Source organism: Artemia sp. Qi Xiang Cuo, chromosome 13 (assembly GCF_049724085.1).
Source record: "Artemia sp. Qi Xiang Cuo chromosome 13, ASM4972408v1, whole genome shotgun sequence".
NCBI lineage: Eukaryota > Metazoa > Arthropoda > Branchiopoda > Anostraca > Artemiidae > Artemia > Artemia sp. Qi Xiang Cuo.
Window position 1 is genome coordinate 62,827,713 of NC_142806.1, and position 17,026 is coordinate 62,844,738.

At 34.0% G+C, this 17,026-nt stretch overlaps 1 protein-coding gene across 1 annotated transcript in view; it reads left to right on the forward strand.

Moving 5' to 3' along the window:
* The window catches only part of LOC148945530 (integrin beta-PS-like), a 72,892-nt gene extending 56,550 nt beyond the window's left edge, over nt 1-16,342 (forward strand). The window contains exons 12-16 of the mRNA XM_089099072.1: nt 160-396; nt 4,800-5,081; nt 9,278-9,548; nt 13,441-13,580; nt 16,006-16,342. Coding sequence (XP_088955198.1) covers nt 160-396; nt 4,800-5,081; nt 9,278-9,548; nt 13,441-13,580; nt 16,006-16,071 — 996 coding nt within the window. The 3' untranslated portion in view covers nt 16,072-16,342. The remainder of the gene's footprint in view (nt 1-159; nt 397-4,799; nt 5,082-9,277; nt 9,549-13,440; nt 13,581-16,005) is intronic.
* The last annotated feature ends 684 nt before the right edge of the window (nt 16,343-17,026 follow it).

The window sequence follows — 17,026 nt, forward strand, 5'->3', positions numbered from 1 at the left end:
CACTTTTCTACCTATTTTATAACACTTGATAAGAAGTTAGGAGATTCATTTCGCATCTTGCGTTATAATTTTAAATTTCTGGCCTCTTGGAAGTTTTAGGTTTACTTGAATTAAATAAGAACATATTAGCTTATGTAATTTATTAACTTATTGTTACAGGGTTACAAAGAAGAAGCAGAAGAATGCAACGGTGTTGGCACACTGAAATGCGGCGTATGTGATTGTGATGACACTCATTTTGGGCGTGTTTGTGAATGCGACAACAATGACAATATTAATGTTGTTGACTCCGAAGCTGGGTGTCGACCCGATAACACTACTGATATTCTATGCAATGACAGAGGTGCATGCGTCTGTGGTGAATGCCAATGCTATGCAAGACCTAACCCTCTGGAGGTGAGTTTTCTTTTTTTCCGACATTATCAGGTGAACTCGTTTTCACTTCTGACAAGAGAGACTCTTTTCTTCTTTAACTCTGGATCAAGTGATAATTCTAACCTGGTTATTGTAGGTTTTTTCTCGATTAATATAATGGCAAATAATCTCTTAGAATGACGAGCCGTCTTGACCATCAATTAGGGTCATCTGTTTAACGTTTTTTCAGGTATTTTTTTCCCAAACGTGATTCTGTGTTTTGTATGCTGATTCTAAAACGTGGTTTTGTTGTTATGTGCTGATTTTCTATATTAATAAGCTGTTTTATTTCCTGAGTTTTGTTCTCCTTCTTCCAATTCTATGTCTGACTATATCTTAAGTTGAGCTTTTTTTCTAAAATTTGAGTATTATTTGAAAAGTCGAAAGGTTGGTATAGCCGAGATCAAAATTTGAATATATAGTGTTTTCAATTAGTCCTTTGATATACAAAGTCGTGTGATATTCCGTTGTAAGTGGTAATAAATGAAAAAAAAAAAAAATGGAAATTAAAAATTTTAGGTACAACCTAACCTTACTTTCTTATAATTTCCATAAAATTTGGCTACTTTTTGTATTTCTACATTCCTTGTTTTCTTCTACTTGCCTTCCTTCCTTTTATTTCCTTTTATATCCTTCCCTTTTTTGATGGAACGCAGAGCAGCAGAAACCATCAATACCTGTTTCACTCATTCAATTTCAGCCAAATATTAATGAACGGTAAACTTAGGGATTCACTCTGAAATTTCTGTAATTATTTTGTTTATGTTGGAGGTCTTCACATGGGGGGAGGGGGGGGGGTGCAAGTACTCCTGTCAGCCGAAGGTAAAAACACCCCTGTCAGCTGAAGTTGAAAGCAAAAATATCGATTTGTGATAAAAAAAAGTCTTATATAGGAACCAGACGTAACAGTTCACCGGTTTTTTATTAACAATAAAAGATGAACAGACCGGAACCGAGCGACACCCCACAAGGTTTGCTCAAAAGACCCCCCCCCCCCTAGAAATATTTAAATAATATCAAACGGGTCCTTGCAATAGGTCAGATGAAGAGTCTCAAAGGGTCGGCCGAAGGAACTAATGCTACGAGAGGGAGTATCCATACAGCTTGGAGAGCGCTTTCTGTGCAATTTGAACAAGTTTGTAATCTAGTCTACAAAGTGAAAACTAGATTCTAAGTCATATATATATATATATATATATATATATATATATATATATATATATATATATATATATATATATATATATATATATATATATATATATATATATATATATATATATATATATATATATATATATATATTGCGACTGGTGTCTTTGCCGCCAGTTCCTGGCACGATGTCGCGACAGGCTTTTGTATATTGGCTCTCATTATCGCTTTTCATCTAATTCTGGCTGCTATCCCAGTGAATCATCAGCTTGATTTACATCATCCTCCACTTCTCGCATTTTCATGTAACCTTTGGCATAGTTGTTTGTGTCTCGCAGTATTTCATTCAAGAGATCCATTTGGCTACGAGAGATCACATAATTAAAGGATGTGCAAGGCGCTCTTCAAAATTTTTGTCGGGGTCTAAAAAGTACGTTTGGCCATAGAAGGTGGTTCAAAATCACCCTCAGGAGTTTGGGATGGATGTGCTGATACTTTGTTTTTGTGATAAATTTGTCCTGATACTTTGAAACTGAAAACGTTAGACTTGATCATCATCGACTTGTTTGATTATCGCTTACGTTGAATGTAGCTAAAACAAAACATAAGTTCAAGTTTCTGATTTGCTTGTGGAACTCTCTAGAGAGCAATTGACATCCTATATAAGGCCAAACCAATTCATTTGGAAATTGTGGAGGTGGTAATGCAATTCGAGCAAGCAAGCAGAAAGCTTCAAATGACTCACCTTTGTTGGCTGCTCTGTCCTCGGGAAAATCGACGACTCTACAGAAAATACATACACCGTTCAAGGTTCCAGTGACTTGTAATTGACACTTTCGTAGTTTACTGCATCTTAATAGGTTTGTTCTGGATTTTGCGCCACATTTTGTTGGCGTAGAAGATTACGATAGCGGTGTTTTTCTAACGTAATATTTCTTTCTTTTTCACTATTTTCTTGTTCTTCATTTCTTTTTTGACTCGTTGTAATTCTCGCGTCATTCTTAATTTAATATCTTTTACAATGTTTCAATTGTCCCAAAAAATTTGAAGCGTATTCCTTCTATCCTGCAACATTTCCAGATAAGCTGTATCTACTAACCTATGATTCAGTAAGATAATAACCTTTTCCGACATCAACCAGTCTTTCTAACCAGTTCATTCATTCTAACCTGTCTTTGTACTCTTAATGGAATCAATCCTTGATCCCCCCCCTTAAAACAATATTATTGAATTTCCCCCTTCTGCTTAATAATAGCTTGAAATGGCCTAAACAAATTTGTTATTTTTCAATGTGAACTGTTAAGGTTTATGGTTTTTTTTTGTAGGTTTTTTTCTGGTCCATATTTTGGATACTACAGCCTCTTATATGAAAACGCTAGTTAATTTTAAGGTCATTAACAGCAGGAACTCAATTATGTTTTACATTTTAAAATTTTAAGTTGGGAGAATAAATTCTTTGTTTGGGATTGAAGTTTCCTATTAGATAAAGCTTCAATTGACTTAAATTATCTTAAACTGCACTTGCTAGTGATATGGACGAGTCCAGTGTACGCCAGTTAAAGGTCGGGTAAACGTTATGTAGAGTTGTTCCTAGGGTTAGTATGTCTGGGGCAAAATTAATTACAGCGCCCCCCTCCCGATTCAAATATAACCAAAACAATTGAAGCCGAATTAAAGTGAAAATTTGATCAAAGTAGGCAATTCCCCTGCCGCGGCACCCCCGATCCATGGTCTTCGGGGCAACTGCCCCGGTGGGCCCCGCCCCCCGCCAACGAACGGCTCTGACGTTATGCTAGTCAACATGAAGTCCTCTGTTTTCCCAATTAGCTGCATCTTTAGCGGAGCAGATCTTTCCAAAATAAAGTAGTTAATTGTTTCCAGTTTCTTCCACCATTTTTGACATGATTTGGGTTTCACCCCCCTTTTGGCTAGACTGGGTGTTAGGAACAGCATGTCCTGTCTCCCTGAAAATAAAAAAGGGCAAATCTGATGTATGGCAACTATGGACTTAGTTTTAAGAATAAAAAGCGGACCAAGACATAGAACTCTTTCTAATAGAAATAGGTCTATTGTTCATAAATTAGGTCTACTGTTCATTCTCATGATACAAGGGGTAGCGCGGACTTCTGTGTACGTAGAGGTATATCTTCCCGTTCATGTTTTTCTGTTTTTTATAGAGGTACGCGGAAATGGAATAGTTTGAATAGTGATATTAAGACTATTGGTGACCCCAATATTAAAAAAAAAATCATTAAGGAACTGCTTTTGCTAAATATGAGTTTTGACTGATTGATTGATTTATTTATTGTGGGGGTTTTGTTGATATGATATTCCCAGAGGAAGTATACTATATGATATTATTTTGTATTTATTGTTTAGTGTGATGGTATTAGTGGTGTCGGTGGCCAAGTGTTCTTTGTTTTAAGGATTTTGTTTTCTCTACCTCCCCCACGGACAAAATTTGCTTTTTAGGGGAGGAAGCAATAATTTTTTGTTGATATGTTTTTTTTCAATAAATCCTTCTTCTTCTTTTTTTTTTTGAATACCCTGGCAGCATCACTGAGCATATTGGATCGGAATTGAAAGAAGCACTCGAAAGAACCTGTCTAACAAACGGAGCTTTCAACATAATCCACCGAGTCTGAAGAGTACAAAGGTTCTCGCTACGATTTAAACTGCAGTATTATACCGGTTTCACTGTAGCTAAAACATTACATCTAAATCAGGAGGGGGGAAGAATACTCTCATTTGAAAGATTTTGGTTTCCGAGAATCTGAATATTTCTTCGCTACAGAGGATAAAAATTCAAGTCATTCATGATAAGACAAGCTTATCTGTCGCAACAAATGTTATAAGTCCCCCCCCCCATCCATGACGGTACTTGTATGCCATATTTCTAGAATATATGACCACTGATTCTTAAATGCTGTACTTCATTAATGATCTATCTCATAGAGGTAGACCGTTAATGGTCTTTAAATTTCCCAACGATTTAAAAAATTAGCTAAGAATAATATTACCAAAACACCGTAATACTTTTTTCAAGGGAATACCAGCGGTTGTTGTTACTTTCCGAATCTGCTGGGAATTTGGTAAATTTATGATGTTCAAGGTAATTTTCGCTCAGTTGGAAGTTCATCAAAATTTGAGTGTTTTTATTCATTTTATGGCATAACAAATAACATATTTTATCATGAACATGTTTCAATAGAAATTTTGTGGTTTTTTTTCAGGTTGTCTCTGGTCCATATTGCGAATGTGACAACTTCTTATGTGAAAATAACAATGGCTTATTATGTAGTGGTCCTGACCATGGAACCTGTGTTTGTGGTGAGTGTCAGTGTCTCCCTGGTTGGACTGGCTCGGACTGCTCTTGTCGCGACACGATAGACACGTGTATACCCCCTGGAGGCGGCGAGATCTGTAGTGGCAAAGGAGAGTGCATCTGTGGCACGTGCGAATGTGTTGAAAACGAACAAGGAAGATATTCAGGAAAATACTGCGAGGAATGTCCAGTAAGTTCTTTTTTACTTTAATAAATTCCCCTTGTCTGTATGTACCTATCATTTCTATGCAGTGCCAGTTTGAGCTGCGCTGATGTACGTTTCCAAAACATGACACTTCAAGGTACAAGAGATGAGGACTTTGGACTCCTTTGGTCGCTGCTGCATTTGTTGTATCCTCAGAATTAGAAGGCGATTAGAAATACTAATAGGAAAACAAGAAATCGTTGTGCTCAGTGAAAAGAGCTGGCCCTTATCATCAAAAGATGTTAATGACAGGTACGCTATATTGAAATTTTATCTTCTTCAAGTCATTATCCATCCAATGATGATAACTATGAGGACAGGAGAAGTTTCTTTGGCAAAATTCAAAGAGGTTATAGAACCACGGGGAAGCTTCTGGAGGCATGGGTGGAGACTGGACAGACTGGCTAAAGATCGCCGGAGAAACTGCACCTGATGGATTAAAATGGTCATTTGAGGCGTTTGCAAGGCCCAATTGGTGCCGGGTAAGACAATTCATCGTCTGGTTTCTGCGGAAAATAAGTAAGTATGTATTTATCACATGCTTTTAGCAACTGTCCTAATAAAAGTGATGGTGATGCTCAAATTGAAGAAAATCATGGTATATTTTTATTTTAGCTGTAAAAATCTCAATGTCAAAAAATCTCTTTTTTTAGATTTAGTTAAAGCAATTTGGTATATTGCTCTGAGATGGAGGAGGAGCGTGCAAAGCTGTGTTGGCATCCTTCGTCTTAGTGCTGCAATGAGTAATTAGTAGTTGTAACTTAGTGTAGCAATAATATAGATAAAGAGAATATCTTTACGATTATTGACATGTGATTTGTTTCTTAGATGACACCATATAAGTTCATTTGAAATTATATTATTATTGTTACCTAGAAAGGAAAAGTAGGAAGAATATTCTAGTGTTTGGAATTTACTTACAGTTTGATCAAGTAAGTAACCTTGGAGGGGGGCTGGCACCTCCTTAAATTCCAAGAGTATCGTAAGTTCCACCAGTATTTTCTACATATTTTTACACAATTTGCCTATTTTATTCTGACTTTAATTTGAAACCCCTCCCCTTCTTCTAACTTCGATGGTGCCTTAATATAGTATTTCATTTATATTGACTTGTATTCTCTAATGCGTCATCTCTTTAATTTAACTAGAAAGTTTTAAATCTTTTATTTGACTTAATAAATTAATTTAGTTGATTTTATTTAACCGGCCATCTCTACAGGGTGCTAATGGGGAGGTTTCAAGAGTTGGTTTCATCTTGGCTGTAGTCAGGATAAAAATAAAATTTAAAATAAATTTATTTATTTTAAAATAAAATATTTTATTTAATCTTTGTTAGTTTAATTAAAATATTTTATTTAAAATAAAAATAAATAAATATTTAAAATGAATTTAAATGATTTAAAATAAATCATATTACTGAAAACAGAAAGAAAAAAACGATATTGTAGCGAGGTTAGAAATATGAAAATAGTGAATAAATGGTTAAAATAATGAGCTTCATTTGTCAATATACCCTATTTTTACTTTATTTTTTACTATCATTTGATAGCCCATAAACTGCTCAAAATGTTCAGGTCAACTAGTAACTTTATTTATTGAATAACATCCATTTTCTATGATTTTATAGCTCTTAACTTCTGAAATAAAATCTGTCTGAGAACGGGTATTCATGGTACGGGTTTGGGGATAGCATTGAATATTCCCATGGGAGCAAATCCCTTGTGTTTGCCGCTTCCTTAGTATTCACTGGCTATGTCATAAAACTTTACTCTGAAACAGATTTATGGTACACATGATACACACTTTGATAAACATTTAGATGCAAATAGTTCTGTAAGTTTTCTCTTAATCAATTCAAACAATCATATCTCATTTACACTGTTATTGGTATATTAAGGTAATGAAATGAAATGAGGAGACAGGGGAAAAGCAGATATTTGCCACAAAGATGTCAGCTAAATCTTTATCTCTGCAAAAAATTTTAAAGAAAGTGGAACATTTGATGCCAGGGAAGCCGAATATTCAATTATAGAGATTGGAAAATGAAACTTCAAATCTTTAAAGTAACAATGAAAGAAAAAATGAAAACAGATCTTTGTCTTTAGACAAAAGCAATATAAACTGAATGAAAAAAAGAATTAGTTAACATTATACAGTGAAACAATAGAAGAAAATGGGCATCGGAACATCCTTTTGTTTTATCTTATTTTTTTCTTTTTGTCGTTACGTCTAGCCAGTGCAGTATCAGAGGTTAGAGCGTAGAGCTCAGATCTGTGGTATGAAAGATTTAGATATACATTTAATTTTTTTATATATTTCAGTACTTTGTTTTTTCTCTTCTTTAATTTTTCATTCTTCCCTTTTTTCTATTTTCACTTTCTTATTTCGTCCTTGTGTTTAGTTTTTTACAGTACCCGAGTAACAAGCTTCGCTCTGTGAAGTGAATTATAAAATTAAAAACGTGTTAAAATGTATCCCCCCCCCCCCGCGAATATTTGTACCGCACATTCCAGCCTCATAGAAATACTATTTAAAAGTTAAGAGTCTCAAGATATATCATGGAATAGCTAATCTTGTATATAAAAAATCGTAAATTCAGTAGTAATAGCTTACTCTCTTCTTTATTTGGTTTGTTCATACAAAAAATTGACTTCTTATTTATTAACAAGGTGTCGTTTTAAGTTTCAATCACAATAGGATTTTATTGCTGGTCGACTTAAACTTTTTTTACCAAGAGGTTGAGCTTTGCTCGGTGAATCAAATTTTAGACATACAAAGGTGTCTAGCGTATCTCCCCCCCTCCTCCGCGCAAATGAAAATCCCCATACCCTGATTTACATAAGAAAAAACCTAGTATTTTTTTTTTACTTAATTCTTTTTTAAACAAAGATAAAAATCTATGGGTCGATTCTCCTCCTTCAATTGGAATAACTGACAAGTGCAGAGGCGGGAAGATTCTATTGTAATTCGGGGTTGCTTATAATAATAATATATACCAGCCATGGTGTTTATAATAAACACCAGCCATGGTGTTTTACAAATGATAAAAATAGAACCATACCCCATAAATAAACTTCTACGTCATAGAAAGGCCTATATAAAAATAAACAGTTCCAAGGTATATATCATATTGTGAATTAGCTATTATGTTGGTAATGATTGCATTATCTCTTCCGTGCTTGATTTGTCTGATTAGGTGGCGAAGCGTTTTTTTAAGTGCCTGGTTAATTATGCAATTGCAAAACTATGCAAAAGTAACTAAGTTGGAACTTTGATGCGATTAAAATTCACTCAAAAATTTCTGACAGTCAAACTTAATTTTGACTGTTTTTTTATGGTCCCTGTGAAAATTCTTTAGGGGGTTTGAGAAAATATATTAGATGTGCTGGGAGGAGGAGAAAGGATTTTCCAAAGTCGTGATTTATCTAGATCGGTTTTTTAGGCGAGAAAATGTTAGCACGCGAATTTTCAGAAAAAATTGGCATGCCATTTTCAAGAAAAAAAAACATGTATATACTATACACTTGTTGCTCGTTTAAAGATGTAAGGTCTATCGATGTAATCTAGATTTAAGTTAATTATTTTTTTATACCTTTTTTTCTCTTATTTTATCTTTATTCACTGTGTTTCTCTTGTTTGCTGTCTCTTTGCCTTTTATTTAATCAGTAGATGTATCGAAAAATAAATAAAAACAAATCGTCAAACAATAGTTGGCTGTCAGAGCTTCCCCCTGTTTGTTTTTCGTCTCTTACTTTTCTTTTCGTTGTTATGACTTACCAGTGCAGTATCGGAGCTTAGAGCTCAGAGCTGTATATTTCGATTCTTTTTTTTTATCTCTTTTTTTTAATTTGGTTTTTCTATTTTCTTTCCATGGAGATTTGGTTTTTCTTTATGTTGTAATAGATTAATTTTTATTCTTTTATCTTCCTTTTAGTCTGTTTCTCTTTTTACTCTCTTCTTTTTGTGCTTAGTCAGTAGATTTATAAGAGATTAAATAAATAAGAACATGCCCTCAGGCATCATACAAAAATGAACCTTATTTTTTTTTTTTTTTCATCTTTCTTTTCACCATCTTTTCTTTTCTTTTCATCATCTTTTATTTTCACCAGTGTGGTATTGGAGGTTAATTATTGTTAATTGCACAGCTATCGCTGAATTTCATTCACTGTTCTCTTTTCCAGACCTGCCCTGGAAAGTGCTTGGAATACAAGGCATGCGTGCAATGTCAGGTCTTTAATTCCGGGGAGCTTAAAGGGGATGATTGTCGTAACTGTACATTTGTTCCAACCTCAGTGGATGTTGCACAACCTGAAAGTGATGATGAGAAACTGTGCTCATTTTATGATGATGATAATTGTCGTTTCACTTTTGTTTATGGCTATGGAGAGAATGGAGAACCGGTTGTCAGAGTTCAAAAAACGAAAGAATGCCCCCCAATTCTTGACATTTTAGGTAAGTACTATGCAGATGTCTCGACACGAACTTGGCCTTAGTAGTTTCGCTGTTACTCTTCTGGCAAAGAAAAATACCCGTCCAGAAATATAGGCTGTGTACCATCCTTTCTACAGGTCTACCGTTTGCAAACGTAAGGGCCAGCTTGTCTGAGCAGGGTGATAATGATTTGCTGCTATCTATTTGAACTTTATTGTCCTGAGGGACTTTAATATCCCCCCTTGTATCAATTATTTTAACACTGTATTACAGTTGCTATATATACCAACTGTAATACAACTGTTTTATTACCAACTGTATTTTACAGTTGCTATATTTGCTGTATTTACGGTCCTACCATCTTTACCAAGATGGTACATAAATCACTTTTCCACAGGTCTACCGTTTGCAAACGTAAGGGCCCGGTTGTTTGAGCAGGGTGATAATGATTTGCTGCTATCTATTTGAACTTTATTGTCCTGAGGGACTTTAACACTGTGCTACAGTTGCTATATTTACCAACTGTGATACACCTGTTTTATTACCAACTGTATTTTACAGTTGCTATATTTGCTGTATTTATGGTCCTACTATATTTACCAAGGTGGTACAGAAATCACAAGATTATTTCTCATTTTGGACTTATCGACCCTCTAGTGCTGCTTGACAACATCGCTAAGGATCTGAGGACCAATACTCCAAAGAAGATATGTGCCAGTAATCCTCTCACTTATTTTTTCTCCAGATCAGTAATTCAGTGGATATTGTTATATTGTTTATGTTGTGTTTTCCTTCTTAGTTACTTGTGGATTATATTATTTTGTTTTTTCTTGTTATGCTCCGCATTTATTTTATATTGCGGGTTGCAAATATACTTACTTACTTACCTAGTTGCCGATTTGGTGCCATTATATTTAATACTCAACTGATTAATTTAAATTGATCACTGGTGAATTCGAAAAGTATATGTATTTATTATTGGCATTAGCGAGAAGTCTCCTTTTTCTGTCGTTCTCAAAGCTCATTAAAATGAAGAAAAAGATAAAGGGAAAAAAATTACATAAACTAAGGTGATGAATTTCTAAATCACGATCTAATGGTATTGCTCCCTAATCTTTGCTCCCTATTTTGATTGTCATATTCTTTTACCTAATATATACTTTTTTAACATTGTAAACAGTATTGAAATTTTTCTTTTATTACCAACCCTTTTCAAAATTTGTTTTTCTACTGTTCTGGAAAAGATCTCAGGCGCTTATTTTTCTGGTTCTACTGATATTTCATACATTGCCTATGTTGATGACATTCTGTTGATTAGTCGTACTAAATCTGCTCTTTCTGTGATGGTTTCTTTAGTTTCTCAGTCTTTCCTACATATTGGTCTGTCCCTGAATCTTGACAAGTGTGAATTCTAATCTTATAATCTGTCTTCGTCTACTCCTCTGCTATGTAATGAATTTTCTGTACTTTCTGTCTCTTCCTTTCGGCGGCTTGGTATTACTGTTTCTAATTCTCTAGCTCTTTTCCATAAACAGATTGTTGCCGATGCAGTAAGACAAATCTAGTTCAGTAATTCAAAAATTGTAGCAAACCGTGGAAAATATAACAGAAGAGCTCTTGGGCGCTTATTCTCGACTTTTTCTGATCATTCTGTACTTTTATTTTTCTTGGTTTTCAATATAATTTGTTTATTTTTGGCATTCTTTGAAGTTTAAACTGGAAATAAAATAAGATAAAGTAAAATAATTAAATTATTTTTGATAATAAAATGATTAAATAAAATAAATAGGAACTAAATTCGACACTCCAGTATAGTTCTACCCAGCAGAAATAGTAAAACCCAAAATAATCATTATTTTGATTTATAATCAAAATTTAATAGTAATTAAAATTTTGGGTTTCAGTGAAATACCTGAAAACTTCGAGAAGAAGACAGATTATTTTGCTTTTAAATTGTTTTTAAGGGCTAGAAAGTAATTAGGCTAGATTAATGTGCAAAACATTTGTAGGTTTATTAAGGTACGCAAACATGCCGTTTGTACTCATTTGGCAAAACGAACTCTTTTATCTTGAACTTAAGGTTTATTTAGGTTTTGCAATTTTGCAATATAATGCAAGGCAGGCGGGCGTCTTTTCCTTGGAAAGAAAAAGTTTACTGATAATCAAATTACCTGACGCAAACATTCATTCATACATTTTATTAACGTTCTCTCAGTAATTTCTGTTTGGTAGTATAAGTTTAATCGTGAGTTTCTGTAAAAGGCTGTCAATAAATTTCTTTTTTTGGGCTCTTCTTCACCTTAGCATGACTGTTTCGTTTCAGATCCTAGGATTACAGAAAATTTACTAACACAACAAGGCTTTTGTAGCAAAATAGTTATATTTTTTGGTTTTCTACATTTCCATCGTATTCCCACAGACCCTTTCCTTTCTATTCTTTTTTTGCTAACATACGCTACTTTGTTGTTAAGGAAATTAAAATTTTCTATAAACGTTCTTCCATCTAATAGTGCCTTGTTTTCTCTTTACAGATAACTTCTGTCATAAGGGCACATACGCCCTTATAGATCTTATTCCTTCTTCCCTGCTTTAATTTTTTGTTCCCGCCTGAGTTTCAAAAAACGTCTTTTCAAGTATTTTCATTTGTATTTTCTTTGGAAAAAGTGAATAAAACAACAAATTTATTACACTCTGGATATTAAATTTTTGGCCCCCTCCCTCTTCTAACTTGAGGTATGTTCACAGAACAATAACTCGTTACTTATTTTCTTGCCGTATAGGTTTTCATTGTTAAGACATAGGACATCTGGAATGTTACTTTTCGAAAAACCATTTGACCTTTCTATCACCTTCTGAGAATTGTATTAAATGCAAATATAGCGTTCGGTGCGGAAATTCGCCCCCCCCCCGCGCCTCCTTCTCTCCTTCCTTTTCCTTGGAAAAGAAACAAGATGTCTTTTCCTAAAAGACGCTCGTGAGTTTCTTCTTCAGTTTTCAACTCCTTGGTGAGGAGTTCACTGCCTCAAATGGCGCACTCTTAAGCCAAACGGTATCAAGCCTCCAACTCTTGCGGAAAATATATACCGTAATTGCATTTTTTTTTGTATTGCTATTAGGAATACTAGGTAATCAGATCCATCGTTTTCATTCTGCTTTATACAGGGATTGCCTTGAAAAGTATCTTGTGACGAAAAGGACAGGTGTCCCCATGCTTATTTCTAATGCGTCATTTATTGTTGTGCATAAACTGTCAGATTCGAAGGGCAAAATATATGAGGCAAAATATTTCGATAGTAAGCAAAATTTGAATTCTTATGACTTCTCTTTAAAAAAAAGAGGAATAACAAGGTGTTTCCCGAGAAGATGTGAAAATTATTTTTGTCCAGCCTTGGCCTTTTTAAGAAGTATGGCTCTTTTTAAAAACAAAATGAATAAATTAATTAAATAAGTATTGTCTGAAATAGGCTACAATTATTCTCCTCTTTCCATTTTACACATTTTTTTGCTTGTATTTGCACATGTTTTAGCCATTTTTTTCATTTTTTGGCATTTTACAATATTTTTTGCTTATATTTGCACATGTTTTTACCATTTTGTTCTCTTTTTTTTTGCCATTTTACACATTTTTTCCCCTTATATTTGCACATGCTTTCACTATTTCACGAACTTAATTAGTTCGTTTATTGTTTTGTGACCAAAGCATAATCAAACTTAATCACAGCTGAAGAAAACAAAATTTGGGATTAATTATTTTTTGCTTAAGCTATGCGTCTGCCAAAATGTCTCTTCTTTTAGACAGTAAATAGGAAACAAAAGTCTCTAAAATTGTTTAAAACTTGGTAGGAGTAAGGGGCATGTGACAACTCTGTTTAAGATGTTGATTCTGGTTAATATTTCCTCTTCTTTATTGCAGGTATTGTTCTTGGTGTCGTAGGCGCAATTGTTGCCGTGGGATTTGCTCTGCTTCTAATTTGGAAATTTTTGACAGTTCTTCATGATCGACGTGAATTTGCCCGTTTCGAAAAAGAACGACAAATGGCTAAATGGGATACGGTATGTATTTTATAGCTTAATAATAGATGTTTTTTTTTGCTTCTCAAAAGTGAAATAAAATTAAGGAAAGTAAGATAGTAATTATAATTATATATTACAATTATATTTATATTCAGTTATACTTAATTAGGTTATAATAATATTGTAATTATAATATAAGTATTATAATTAGTCTTGTAAAAAATTAAAGATAAAACTTTTTATCATGTTCTAAAATCATCTGGTTAATATAATATATATTACATAAAAACTGAATGAAAATTTTGATTAGACCCTCCCCTCCCCCTGTCCTTGAAATAGTGATCTAAAAGCGTGCCTATTTCAGGCTCACCTCCTTTCCCTATGTCTTAACAATGAAAACCTGTACAGCAAGAAAATAAGTAATGAGTTATTGTTCTGTGTATATATCTCAAAATCCTTACTCATGTTTTTTTTCTTTTTTTGCTGTTTAGTCAAAGCTGGTCGCTAATAACCTCCCTAACTGAAGTATTAAAAAATTAGTTATTAAATTACATAAAACTAAGGCATATTACTAATATTTTAGCTATTGTTTTTTATTACATATGCATATATGAAGCTCTAGTGGCAGATAGTAGAGATAATCTTTAGAAGAAGCAATTAGATATAATAGAAAAATTGTTTACAAAAGAAGGGTTTAGAATTGAACGCTAAGAAGTCAGTGCTACTAGTATTTAGGAGCAAAGGGGATATTGATTCCGAGGTTCATTTAATTTTGGAGGAACGATGTTTAAGGTTAAAGGAAAATTCGGCTATTTTGGTGTTAAGTTTAGTGCGTTAAGGGGGGTGTCTAGGCATGTAGAAGATTGTAACTTATGGGATAAGAGGCTAATAAATATGCTTTTGAGGAGTAATTTAGGTCAGCTACCTGACATGAAGATCCAGAAGAGTGTTCCAGACAAAAGTAGCTTCTAGTCTACATTGGGGTTCTGAAATTAGGGGTTTTGCTAAAGCAGCTAAGTTCGAAGTAATTCAGCTAAGATATTTTAAGAGAATTTTAGGCTTTAAGGATTGTTAGATTGGTTAGAATGGTGAAATTTTGGGAGAAAATAATTACGCTACCTAGATTTCGGCTTCTTAAGTCAGCTTATTTGAAGAGCTTAAAGGGAGTTAGACGTGATTCGTGGCCAAATCTTGTCAAGAAAATACTAGACCTTTGTGGCCTTTCGGAGATGCGGAAGGAAGGAAAAGGCCCAATGAATGAAAGTGTGTCACTATGGAAGGAAGTCCTGCGAATCCTAAATGATCAAGAAATCCAAGAGTGGCAAGCTCTTAAGGACCAATCTATGTCCTTGAGGTTTTACTCCCAAGCTAAAGAGCGTTGGTGGGAGGAGGTTTAGGAAGTTTGAATTTGGGTTGGATAAAGAGGACTTGAAGAATTTGTAATTGGTAAGAGGGGATAGTTTGGGTATTGGTGAGAGAAGGACATTTTTAGGAAAGTTTAGGCCGGCGGCTGACCCCTGTTTGTGCCCTATGTGTAGAAGTATGAATGAGAATTTATTTCATTTTGTATCCGAGTGTGAAGAGCTGTCTGAGTTGAGGAATAAATGATTTGGACGAGTTTTTGGGAGCGAATGCTGATTAATTAAGCGGGTGACTGAGAGAAACGCATGTGGTATTAAACAGTTATGTAAGTTTCTTCGTTTAGGGATTAAACATAATGAATCATGTTTGAGGGGATAGTTTGTTCTGGTTTCTAGGATTTTTATTATAATTGTTTGTTTTTTTTGTTAAAATTTTGAACCTTTTTTTTTTTATATATTACCATATCTAAAGTTGTATTTTGTTCCTGAGCTTTGTAGGCGGTATTCTATGTTGCTATGACTCGTAGGCTTTTTATAATAAATCTTATACATCACAAAGTTAAAATAAAAACCTCAAAAATGTCAAAACTATAGAAAATTTTGGTACATCCAAAATTTAAGATTCCTCAAAGTTCAAAATGACTAGCAATGGGAGACCGTCACCCAAGATTTTGCAGAAAGACCTTTCTCTAAAAAACATCCGTTACCAATTTAGTGATAAAGCACAACAAATGTAACCTTATAATGACGCGGTATATAACAGCCCTTGTTAACAATCAATGTTGGTGATTGACTTTTCTCTGCCTTTAAGTCAAGGCTGATCGCGAGTCTCCTAAAAGGAGTAAAACAAAAAATTTCTAACTCTTAAATTAACTACAACAGATTTGTCAGATTTGTTTTATATCATATATTAGGTATTAGCACGCATTAGTTCTAGTTTATTTATCTTCTTGATAAGGATTAGTTCTTATCATGTTAGAATGAAAATAGGAAAAAAAAGAAAGAAAAGTGTGAGAAAAAGGAAAGTTGGAATTAGTTTGAATGAAACCGATTTTTTTTTTCTTTTTTTGTGTCCACATGTAACTAATGACTTTTTTTTTTAGGGTGAAAATCCAATTTATAAGCAGGCAACTTCAACGTTTAAAAATCCAACATATGGTGGAAAATAATGTCTAGAAGATATACAAGTGCCAAGCCTTTCGTTGGTTTTGAAAGTGTTTTTTTTTTAATTGTTGTACAAATCAGCTCTTGAGTGTGACTCCTACTTATTAATTAATCTCGGTTAGATCTTAGTTTATTCTATTCCAAAGTTGGAAAAAAAAACTTAATTCAAAAATTATTTTTAGTGCGTTTTAACACTGCTATTTTTGCAGCTTATTAAGGTTCTTCCTTATAATGTTACTTTGTATTCTTGTGACAATACAAAACTATATAATTTTCTTTTTATATTAGTTGAGCTGAAATATTTAATAAAAGTTTTAAACTCTCAACCCTCTTTCTCCCTCCCTCTCTATCCCTCTTTCTAACCCTCCCATCCCTAGTGAGGTGACAGCCCCAGCGCAAGGACTGTAAGTTACACAAGTTGACAGTTCTTCATACATAAGGTTTGTTATTGTGAAAAGAGACATGTTTGATCCGGCCTCTCGGCTTCTGAAGCTCCCTGCACGATCCTAATTTTCCTACTTGGTTTTCTTGCTTTGGTCACGTGTCACTTGTTTGTCTGTGATTCCAAGCAAATTCAGTCCCAGATTTCGCATACGAGTCCAGTGGACATTGTCCGTCATGCGTCAACCCAAAATCAATCAAATCTTAGTTCTATAACTATCTACCTTAGTTCTGCCCTAGGAATGACGTATGGACGGATAATAGATAGAATTATCTATCAACAAATGAAATGACATCATTTTTATACAATCCTAAAAAGGGCTTATGCCAGATTTGCTTCTCACTGGGACTATCTCTCTTGGCCTTTTTCTACAATTAGCCATGACTTGATGCCCGCAACTATTTGATTTAAATTGATTTTAATGTATCACATTTTGCTGATGGAATTAGGACTTGTGCCCATAAATCTTACCCCCACACTTCCCCAAGGGAAACTTATTTTTGTATTCTTATTTTTAG